At 35.0% G+C, this 12,335-nt stretch overlaps 1 protein-coding gene across 1 annotated transcript in view; it reads right to left on the bottom strand.

Annotated features, from left to right (window-relative positions):
• The window catches only part of grin3a (glutamate receptor, ionotropic, N-methyl-D-aspartate 3A), a 35,283-nt gene extending 26,397 nt beyond the window's left edge, over window positions 1–8,886 (bottom strand). Inside the window, exon 1 of the mRNA XM_073914370.1 lies at window positions 7,536–8,886. Within this exon, the coding sequence (XP_073770471.1) occupies window positions 7,536–8,249 (714 nt within the window). The 5' untranslated portion in view covers window positions 8,250–8,886. The remainder of the gene's footprint in view (window positions 1–7,535) is intronic.
• Window positions 8,887–12,335: the final 3,449 nt, after the last annotated feature.

Genomic DNA, 12,335 nt, shown 5'->3' with positions numbered 1-12,335 from the left:
TAGAGGGTTTGAGCGGACACACCACGCAGAATGCCCGTGTCGTTAAATGATTTTCAAGCTGAGATGCAGCCAGATATTACTGCTGTGTCATAAAAAAAGCACTGGAGGGTGATGCAATTATGTGCGTTTCCAGCAGCTTCGAAGATGTATGGTTAAAGATGGGTGATTTGATACGCCCCAGTTCTTTCCGGCCTGTGGAGAGTCGCTTGATGGACTCTCCGTTTGTCTTTTCATAACCTTGAATCTTACAGAAAATCGTTAAATAATTTCAGCATAATAAATGATGAAACTATCAAACTGTAAAATAATTTAGTTGTTATTATGTAAGGATCTAATTGAGTTATGGTGGAGTTCTAGTAGCCTCGTTATGCCTAATGACTATGTAGTTATTATGTAGTTAAGCATCACCAGATATTGAGCAGATAACGTTAGGGAAATCAGATTTAGATGCAACGACACGGTGGCTCAGTGGTTAGCACTGTCACCTCACAGCAAGAAGAATGCTGGTTCGAGTCCCCGCAGGGCCAGTTGGCATTTCTGTGTGGAGTTTGCATATTTTCATGTTTCCTCCGGGTGCTCTGGTTTTACTCCACAGTCCAAAGACATGCGCTAAAGGTGAATTGAATGAACTAAATTGGCCGTAGTGTATATGTGTGAATGAGTGTGTATGGATGTTTCCCACTACCAGGTTGCAGCTGGAAGGCATTCGCTCTGTAACGCTCCATTCACATAGGGCTTCAGCGTCAATGCTTGACTGAAGGCGTGTCTGAAGTTGGGGCTGAAGCGATCGTCATAGAAGTGTCAGCCAATGAAATTCAATCAGCAATAGGCCACTGTCTAGCTGGTGCATTTGCATACAGCGAGCTGATTGGCTGACGCTTCCGTTGGTGCTTGAAAAGTTGAGCTAGTCCTAACTTCTGCAGCGAGCAACGCCTCTGAAGCGGCCCCAACGGATCCACAATGCAGTTCGGCAATGCTTGATGTCACTCATTTAAAGTGAATGGGAAGCGTTAAACATATTCTGTATAAGTTGTCGGTTCATTCCACTGTGGCGACACCTGATGAATAAAGGGACTAAGCCAAAGGAAAATGATTTAGATGCAGTAATAATGTATTTTATGAAAATGGATGGTTTGGTAACACTTTATTTTAAGGTGTCCTTGTAAACAAAAACAACGTTCCCAGTGTATTTCCTTTTTTACATTTTTAATTTCTATAGCTTACGAGAATCTAAAAAGAGCCACATATTGATAAATATTGCTGTTTTGACATTAAGTTATGATTGAATTGCATCTTGTTACAGTTATGAAATAGTTTGATAACAGGCAGGAAATGTTCATGGCCCAACGACATTGAAATGGTCTATAATAATTACAATTTAGCACAATTGCATGCAACTAACCCTAAACCTAGCCCACATTCTAACCTACACTCCCAGAATAAAAGGTACTCGGTGATACAAATAATGTTCCTTAAAGAACAGTTTTGTACCTTTGTAAAAGTTGCACCTTATATGGTACAGAAAATACCTCTTATGATACTGTTCAGTACGTTTTATGGTACAACAGAAATAAAGGTACACAGTTGTTTTACACCACATGTGGGGAATTTAACACTTTTCTGGTGTATATATGAGTCCTACCAGCCAAGTGCTCAGGTTGCACTTTCAGAAGTGTTGAATATATGAACCTCTTCAGTGTGAAATATTTTACACTTAGAGTGTAAACATGCACACATTAAACATTTTAACACCTGCTAGGCAAATTGTCCAGTGTACATATAACTCCAGAGGTGTTAATATACACTCTCTTCTGGTGTATGTACCCTGTATGAGTTCCACCAACCCAGTGTATAAGTTACACTTTAAAAAGTGTTGAATATATAAACTTAAGCAGAGTAAATTGTAAACTAATGCAAAAAGAGTATATTCTATCACCACTGCCAGGTCATATTTAGCATAAATTATTATTTTTTTCTTCTTCTTTAAACATGAGTAAACGTGAACAAAGAAAAGTGTACATTTGAAGGTTTTAACACCCTGGAATAATAATAATAATAATAACAACAATAATAATAATAATAAAAATAATAAGATTAATAATAATACAAAATGTCAATAAACTTTTTTGTTTGTTGCCCTACTAAAATGAGTGTTTAAGCGTTTAATTTAACCCAGGGGTTTTCAAAGTGTGAGGCGCGCCTCCCCTGGGGGGCGCCATAGCATGTCAGGGGAGGCGCGGGAAAAATATAATATAATAAAAATATAATTAATTTTAATTATTATATGTATTTTTTATTATATTTAAACGTTTTAATTAAACAAAGCTAATACAGCCTGCTAATACAATGAGTCGGTTTCTGAGGATCCTCACGGAGACTGCCGTCAAACTGAAAGCAAAAGTAAAATATGTCCGGGCCCGGTGCTCTCTCGGCTTCCTCTGTCCTCGTTCCTCCTTTTATGATCCAGAGCTCCTTCCGTGGGATCCGAGGCAGGTGTATCCACTTACGCGGTGGCCTCACTCCGTTCCCACGGCTCTCGGCCACGCCCCCTCGCCACAAAAGCCTTCAAGTTCAGGGCTTAAACCCAAAAGACGACGATATGATGATCAGTATTTGAGTATGTGTGTGTGTGTGTTTGTGTGTGTGTTTGTGTGCGTGTGCGTGTGCGTGTGCGTGTGTGTGTGTGTGTGTGTGTGTGTGTGTGTGTGTGTGTGTGTGTGTGTGTGTGTGTGCGTGTTTGGGAGGAGGGGGGCGCCAATGGATAAGTTGTGTCAAAAGGGAGGCCCACTGTCTTAGACTTTGAAAAACCCTGATTTAACCCATATCAGCAATAAAAACAGTATATGTACACTTGGATTTTAACACTACAGGACTTACACCAGAAATTCAACACCTCACAATTTGCTGTGTATGTTCGACTTTTGCTTTGAGATTATGATTTTATTCTTATTTAGTTTTTCAATCCGTTAATTTAATGATAACACAAATGAAAAGCATTTTAGTATCTTTCACTATACATCTATTCATTCATTCATTTTCTTGTCGGCTTAGTCCCTTTATTAATCCGGGGTCGCCGCAGCAGACCTGTTCCGCATGTCTTTGGACTGTGGGGGAAAACGGAGCACCCGCAGGAAACCCACGCGAAGGCAGGGAGAACATGCAAACTCCTCAAAGAAACGCCAACTGAGCCGAGGTTCGAACCCGCACCCCAGCGACCTTCTTGCTGTGAGGCGACAGCACTACTGCGCCACTGCCTCGCCCACTATACATCTAAATACAGAAAAATCTCCATGGTATGTTCGACTTTTGCATTGAAATTATGATTTTATTCTTATTTAGTTTTTCAATTCGGTAATTTAATAATAAAATAAATCTAAAGTATTTTATAATATTTTATTATACCTCTAAGTACATAAAAATCTCTATGGTAAGTTCAACTTTTGCATAGAGATTATGATTTTATTCTTATTTGGTTTTTCAATCCAGTATTTAATTAATAAAATAAATCAAAAGCATTTTATTATCTTTCACTATACGCCCAAATAGGCATGGGATGATAACCGTGTTGAAGGTATACGGTTTGGAAAAGTCAAGGTTTTAAAACCATCATAATTTTCTGCTCTACTCTCCTAACGTATGGTAAGGTATTTTTTTAGTTCTTTAGGACAGCAGTGTCTCCAACAGAGAACATGTCAAAAGTTGCCATTTTAAACTTTAAAAAAATCAGTGTTTTTGAAGTAGAAGTCAACAATTCATGTTCATCATTTAGCCTGACATGTACTGCTCCAAAATATTTTTTAATGTTTCTCAAATTAAAACACATTGTGTACAAAGGGGGGAAATGTTTTTTACACAGACATTTATAAGAACATATTTTAGAGCTGCAATCTCAATACTGTGAAACTGTGATATTTATATCTATCATATCATCAGAATCTTATACTGGCCCATGCATACACCAAAATAAAGAGAAATCCCTAAGGTATGTCCGACGTTTACATTGAGATTATAATTTTATCCTTTTTTAGTTTTTCAATCCGGTAATTTAATGATAAAATAAATCAAAAGCACTTTATTACAATTCATTAAACCTCCAAATACATAAAAATATCTGTGGTTTGTTTGCCTTTTGGGCGAAGCAGTAGCGCAGTAGGTAGTGCTGTCGCTTCACAGCAAGAAGGTCGCTGGTTCGAACCTTGGCTCAGTTGGCGTTTCTGTGTGGAGTTTGCATGTTTTCCCTGCGTTCACGTGGGTTTCCTCCAGGTGCTCCTGATTACCCCACAGTCCAAAAACATGCAGTACAGGTGAATTGGGTAGGCTAAACTGTCCGTAGTGTGTGTGTGTGTGTGTGTCTGTGGATGTTTCCCAGAGATGGGTTGCAGCTGGAAGGGCATCCGCTGCGTAAACACTTGCTGGATAAGTTGGCGGTTCATTCCACTGTGGCAACCCTGGATTAATGGAGGGACTAAGCCGACAAGAAAATGTATGTTCGACTTTTGATTTGAGATTATGTTTTTATTCTTATTTATTTTTTAAATACGGTAATTGAATAATGAAATAAATCAAAAGCATTTTATTATCTTTCACTATACACCTAAACATAGAAAAAACCCTATTATGTTTACCTTTGGTTTGAGATTATGATTTTATTCGTATTTAGTTTTTCCTCCTTTAATGATGAATAAATCAAAAGCATTTTATTGTCTTTCATCATAACGTCAAAATATTGAAAAATATTTACTTTGAATTTTCTGAAAAGATTGTCAACCCCACTAAATAATAAAATCCGACTAACTATATTATTATGACAAAACAAGATCAAGAGATTTCATTTTGCCAATTTTCTCAAAAACCTGTTTGTAAAAGCTTTGAATTTGTCCACCATCTGTGAACAGCAGTCACAAAAAACAATGTGTAGTTCTGACAGAATTCGGTAATGCTCGGTAACAAGCGCGCTGAAAGACTAATTGCTGTTTGGATAGAGAGTAGAGGCTGATTCTGCACTTACAGTGAAATATGAGACTAAATCTTGACATGAGCCATGTGAAGAGCGACCTGACCAGAAGATGGTGCTAACTTCAAAAGATCCGATACTCTATCAAACAGCTCAGCCCTTAGGCTTGCGCATTTTTTAACAAACACTGTGTGCCGCAGGCATGCATTCCTTTTTTAGTGTCTGTATGATTTAGGCAGGTGCAATAGCAAACTTATTACTTAACAACTATTTAAACATCAAACTTGCTAGTTAGAAAAAATATTTAGTCGAAGTCAGAATTATTAGCCCCCCTTTAAATTTAGTTTTCTTATCATAATTAATATTAATATTTCCCAAACGATGTTTAACAGAGCAAGGAAATTTTCACAGTATGTCTGATAATATTTTTTCTTCTGGAGAAAGTCTTATTCGTTTATTTCGGCTAGAATAAAACCAGTTTATATTTTTAAAAAGCAATTTTAAGGTCAAAATTATAAGCCCCTTTACGCTAATTTTTCTTCCGATTGTCAACAGAACAAACCACCATTACACAAAGACTTGCCTAATTACCCTAACCTGTCTAGTTAACCTAATTAAGCCTTTAAATGTCACTTTAAGCTGTATAGAAGTGTCATGAAATATATCTAGTAAAATATTATTTACTGTCATCATGGCAAAGATAAAATAAATCAGTTATTAGAAATGAGTTATTAAAACTATTATGATTAGAAAAGTGTTGACAAAAATCTTTTTAAACAGAAGTTGGGGAAAAAATAAACAGGGAGGCTAATATATTAGGATGGAGGGGGGCTAATAATTCTGACTTCAACTGTATATTGAGTCCTTGATACCAATTTTTAAAATCAATAATTGTCCTAAAAAGCAATTAGGATGTTTATGCATTTGATATGATATATGGAATAATACATGTTCATCATCAGCTGACAAATTTATTTTACTCTTTAATGCCTAAACATGATCTTAGATTATCACTTGCACATCTACATCACCAGACTTACATATATAAGCCTACCTGTAAGCATTTCATAACATAGACAACTTTAAACTTCAGAAATGCATAAACATAATTCCATTAAACTCACATTCCTGCAGCATATTTCATGCTTTACTATGGGGTCGCCACAGTGGTGTGAACCACCAATTTAACTGACAACTGTTTTACATGGTGGATACTTTTTTCATATATATATTTACATTATATACAATTGTTCATTCTGTCATTTATTTTTTTTTTCGGCTTAGTCACTTTATTAATCTGGGGTCACCACAGCGGAATGAACCGCCAACTTATCCAGCATATGTTTTATGCAGCTGATGTCTTTCCAGCTGCAACCCATCACTGGGAAAATATATACAGTACAACTGTTATATATTATATACATTAAACGTGCTACTTTTTAAAAGAAAAACAATCTTCCATTCATGTTAATTTGATTCATGGATTGTCTCTCTGATAAAGAGAGAAAATCAGTTCACAATTATTTTATATTCTTAGATCATTCATTGATTCATATATATATATATATATATATATATATATATATATATATATATATATATATATATATATATAGATATATATATATATATATATATATATATATATATATATATATATATATATATATATATATATATTTTTTTTTTTAACATTTATTTATTTATTTTCAGTCAGAAACTGCTGGTAAAATTATTAAATACAAATCGGAAACAACTCATGACATACTCCAGTGTATTTGTTTTATTTAACATGTCTAGAAATATTATTAGGATTGGTAATTTAAGTTACATTATATATTTGACAGAATTTGTAATGTATTTTACATTTGTTAATTGTATTTATTTATTTATTTATTTGTATCTGACACAACAACACATTTTGCATGTTTACAACGACAAAATACAATTTAAGTTGACTAGCAGAAGGTTGCACCAAACTGTATGGAGTGTCATCATGCGTTCATCCAGCCAAGTGTAATGTTTACAATTCAAACTCAAAAATCAGTACATTATACTAAAACAGCTATTTATTCATGCATCCAACCCAGTCCCTCAATTCCAAACATTTCAACAAGTGTCCTCTGATTCTGTGTATAAAGCTGTTGTTCAACCTTGCATTATTTATTTACATTGCTGAAGAAACTGCTTGCCACTGTTGACCATGAATCCTAAATATACTCCTACAAAATATGGTTAAGATTAGTGTTTTTTTTACTTGTAGCAAATGTATTATATATTAAATATGATAGATAGATAGATAGATAGATAGATAGATAGATAGATAGATAGATAGATAGATAGATAGATAGATAGATAGATAGATAGATAGATAGATAGATAGATAGATAGATAGATAGATAGACTACTTGATATTAATTACATCTATAATAAGATGGCGTTGAAAAATGTTTGACTGTTACAAGTTTACAAACCAAAAACTTATGAATATAGAACCGTCGTTTAGACAAAAATAAATTTTTTTTAGCATATTTTACAGAGTTTAGAGTGTAAAAAAGATTTATTTTCGAAATCAACACACCTGAGTCTGTCGTTGGAATTCACTCTGGACGACGCTGATGACTGGAATCTGCAGCGTTGAGGCAATAAATTCCAACTTCACCAGTTCGTCCCTGTTTTGAGGAAACGAAATGATGGCAGAAACTCCTTGAACAATGACAGTGTGGCAAACACTTTGCAGGAACGACACAGGATCCGCACAGGCAGGTGTAGATGAAGAGGAAAAGGAGAAAGCAGGTAATTCTCCAAGCCCTGCTTCCACAGCCATGACAATCTCGAGCGTGAGGTTGTAAGGTAAAAGCCCCGCCACTCGATTGAGGCTCTCTGAAGCGAGTAATACAGAGTCTCGTGGCAGAAACACAACATCCGGAGCCACTTGTTTGAGTACGGTTTTACTTTTGGAGGCCTTGTTGAGGTTATTCACTGAGCTTTTAGTCCTGATACCCCTCCAGTCTTCTTCGTGGTCACTTTGAAATATCACATCCCACTCTTCCCACATTTCTCTGTCCGCATCCCAGTCCAGATCTCTCCCACTGAAGGAATCCTGCCTGAATACTCGAGGCTGAAGATGCAGAGCTCCGACTCTCACCGTATGTCCGATTCTCTTCAGAATCTGACATGGTTGTGGATGCGCCAGAGACGCCGGAGGAACGAGGATCATTATCAAAGCGCTTGGCGCAAGAAATGAAAGCCACATCAACCTTCCCAGCGCACCCCAGATCCAAGAGCCCGGCATTACTCCAAACAAGGCTCGGTTAATCTCTGGAAACGACGGGATCCACGTCCACCTGCGCGCCCGGTGGCTCCTGCACAGCGCTGGATAGATGATGGATCACCGGTGAATCTCCTAGACGCAGCAAAGTTGCGCTCCTCTCCAACAGGCTTCTGAGGGATCGCCAGCAGTGCAAGTGTCCAGCGCGGATCAAAACACTCGTTTCTCATCTCAAACGCGTTTACTGACAACACCTTCGAAGGAAACAATTAGAAGCGAGTTTTACGCGCTCTCCAAACAGGTGAAAAGGCAGCCCCTACTAATATGTAAACTGACTGCACAAATCCAAACCGATTCTGTTCTTCGCATTAGCATATGGAAAGTCCAAGAATATGAAATAAATAGTTAGATTTTCCATTTGTGTATATTTTAGCACGCAACCAGTATTCCATCTTATATTTGATTACGTTGAATAAAAATGTAAATTACGGATCTCCAGGAATGTATAAGAACTAAAACGGATGTTTAAACATGTTGCGCAGTCAAACTGTTCCGATAAACTCCCGGAATGGCGCTTGTGCAGAATAGTGCAGATTACTGCACTGGCCGTGCTGTGCTTTAACTCGTTCACTGCTGCACTGGCACCTCTGCTGCTTATGGCATCAGTCAAACATTCATGGATGATGGATTTAGGGGCGTGCTTTTTTTTTTTTTTTTTTTTTTAAGTTTAGTTTTATCTAAAATATGAGTCAGCTGCTTTATATCCCCCTCACAACAAGCAAAACGAATAACATAAATGAAACAATACAATATTAATAAAAATATTACTTTCTTATAAACTTGGCACTTTTTTTTTTTTTTTTTTGATAATTTGCCCAAACTTGTATTTACCATCTGAAACTTCTATACAGCTTAAAGTGACATTAAATGGCTTAACTATGTTAATTAGGTTAACTAGGCAGGTTAGGGTAATTAGGCAAGTCATTGTATAACAATGGTTTGTTCTGTAGACTATTGAAAGAATATATAAAGGGGCTAATAATTTTGTCCTTAAAATGATTACAAAAAATAAAAATAAAAACTGTTTTTATTCCAGTCATAGTAAAACAAATCAGACTTCTCCAGAAGAAAAAAATATTATCAGACATATACTGTGAAAATTTCCCTACTCTGTTAAACATTATTTGGGAAATATTTAAAAAAGAATAGAAAATTCTAAGGGGGGCTAATAATTCTGACTATATATATATATATATATATATATATATATATATATATATATATATATATATATATATATATATATATATATATATATATATATATATCAGAATAATTTAATTTATCATTCATTCATTCATTTTCTTTTCGGCTTAGTCCCTTTATTAGTCTGGGGTCACCACAGCGGAATGAGCCACCAATTTATTCAGCACATTTTTACACAGCGGATGCCCTTCCAGCCGCAAACCATTTTTCACAGTGTGTCTGATAATATTTTTTCTTCTGGAGAAAGTCTTATTTGTTTAATTTCGGCTAGAATAAAACTAGTTTTTTATTTTTTTAAAATTATTTTAAGGTCAAAATTATTAGCCCATTTAAGCTGTATTTTTTTTCAATAGTCTACAAAACAAACCATCGTTAATAACTTGCCTAATTACCGTAACCTGCCTAGTTAACCTAATTAACCTAGTTAAGCCTTTAAATGTCACTTTAAGCTGTATGGAAGTGTCTTGAAAAATATCTAGTCAAATATAATTTACTGTCATCATGGCAAAGATAAAATAAATCCATTATTAGAAATGAGTTATTAAATCTATTATGTTTAGAAATGTGTTGAAAAGATTTTCTCTCTGTTAAACAGAAATTGGGAAAGGAAATAAACAGGGGGCGAATAATTCAGGTGGTTTAGTAATTCTGATTACATCTATATATTAATGGTCGGATTTAGTGATTTGGGGGCCCTAAGCAATTCAAGCCATAGGGCTTTAAAGTCCTAATATATACCCTTTGTAATATTTTATTATTATTATTTTTTTTTTTGCTGACTTTAAAAAAAAAAAACTTTATAAAAAAAACAAAAAACAACTAAAAAATTCAATAATTTTTTTTTTTTTTTAAACTAAATCTTCATCTGATTTGACAGCTGAACTGCTCCATTGTTGGCAGGTAAGCACACATTTCACAGATATAACAATTATGATACACTTTTATATATTACACCCTCGACTCTACAAAATACAAGATAAAATGATGTTATTTATAATTTATAGATATAAATTATACTTTAAGGTATTTATTGGGGGTTTTCAAATTTCCTGGAGCTCTAAGTGGCTGCTTACCTTGCTTATTGGTTAAATCCGGCCCTGTATACAGTAAATATACAAGGTACATCACGGTGGCGCAGTGGGTAGCACAATTGCCTCACAGCAAAAAGGTTGCTGGTTTGAACCCCGGTTGCTCAATTGGTGAATTGAATAAGTTAAATTGGCTGCAGTGTGTATGTGTGTGAAAGAGGATGTTTCCAGTGTTGAGTTGCAGCTGGAAGGGCAGCCGCAGCTGCAGTGTAAAACTGGTTTATTCCATTGTGGCAACCCCTGATTATTAAAAGGACTAAGCTGAAAAGAAAATCAATTAAATATATATATATATATATATATATATATATATATATATATATATATATATATATATATATATATATATACTACCGGTCAAAAGTTTGGGGTCAGTTTTTTCTTAATTATTAATTTTATTTAATAACTTAAATAAAATTATTCTGTTAATCAAGGTGGTATTTCTTAAAAAAAAGTTAAATATTTAAATATTTAATATTAAAAATGTTAAATATTTATTTATTAAATATTTATTTATTACTTAATGTAGTTTTAAATGAAAATATTACTCCAGACATTATTGCTGTAATTATTATTACCATTAATAATTATATATATAATGTATGTGCGTGTGTGTGTCTGTGTGTGTGTGTGTGTGTGTGTGTGTGTGTGTGTGTGTGTGTGTGTGTGTGTGTGTGTCTGTAGTCTCTCAAAATGAACAAAAGAAAGTTAATGCACAGATTATAACGTCGGACCAGTGAGCAAGTTAAAGGCAGCAGCAAGGTAAGCAGATGTTGTTTATCCTCATGCTGTCACATTCATATGAATGGAAAATATGTATTATCTCTACGTTTTTGTTGATAGCCTCACAGCATTTCATCTGTCGTGGCAGCCAGATGAAAGTGCACAGCAGTTTTGATGAAAGTAATTCACATTGGTTTGGAAGTATAACCTCACGCTTCCTCTTGACTCATCAGCAGCTGTCGTCCAATCACTGACGCAATGATGACATACGGCAGGAGAGGCTGGATAAGAGGAGCGTGACACCCCAACACTGCTGACGGAGAGTGATGAACAAGAAAATATCTGATGGCTGTTGTATCTCATCACCACTGCCATTAATCTCTCACGTCCTTCTTTTAGACTGTGCAGCCAGTTCACCGGTTGTCCCCTGAGGTCCCGGTTTGGCATACAGACTGCAATAAATGACCTGATGCCTTGATCCCTCAACACAATCTACTGTAATTAGAATCTTGAGGTAATGTGATGTATGGCATATTTATTTTTACATTTAATCTAATATGGAGAGTTTTGACACGTTGCTTTTTAAAAAAGTATATATTTAAAGAAAATTTAATTATAAATTAAATCTACTTTTTCGGAAAAGTTATTTACAAAGTGCACCTAATTTATTGTAAAATCGAGAAAACATTTTAGGTCATTTTACACTTCATTCACAGTATTTAGATCATTTCACATTACTTCACAGAGCATTCAAAAGTGTAAAACACATGACAGTTTACTCTTTAAATACAGTTGAGAGGCTTCTTTATTGCATTAGTATTATATTATTTGCAAGTACTTTTATTTGAATGTTTTTACTGTAAGATTTTAAAGTACACTTCAAGTTCCCATTCAATCCAGTTAAGTGCATTTCTTTATCACAGGGCTCCATAAATTTCTTGGCTCCAGTTCCAGAAAGTATTAAAGAAATTGAAAATTCAAAAACATTGAACCATCTAAATTTGTACAATAGGTACATACTGTATGTACAGAC

The sequence above is a fragment of the Danio rerio genome, chromosome 10 (assembly GCF_049306965.1).
Source record: "Danio rerio strain Tuebingen ecotype United States chromosome 10, GRCz12tu, whole genome shotgun sequence".
Classification (NCBI taxonomy): domain Eukaryota; kingdom Metazoa; phylum Chordata; class Actinopteri; order Cypriniformes; family Danionidae; genus Danio; species Danio rerio.
The sequence above is the reverse complement of the archived record's forward strand: the minus strand, read 5'-3'. Positions and strand labels throughout refer to the sequence as shown.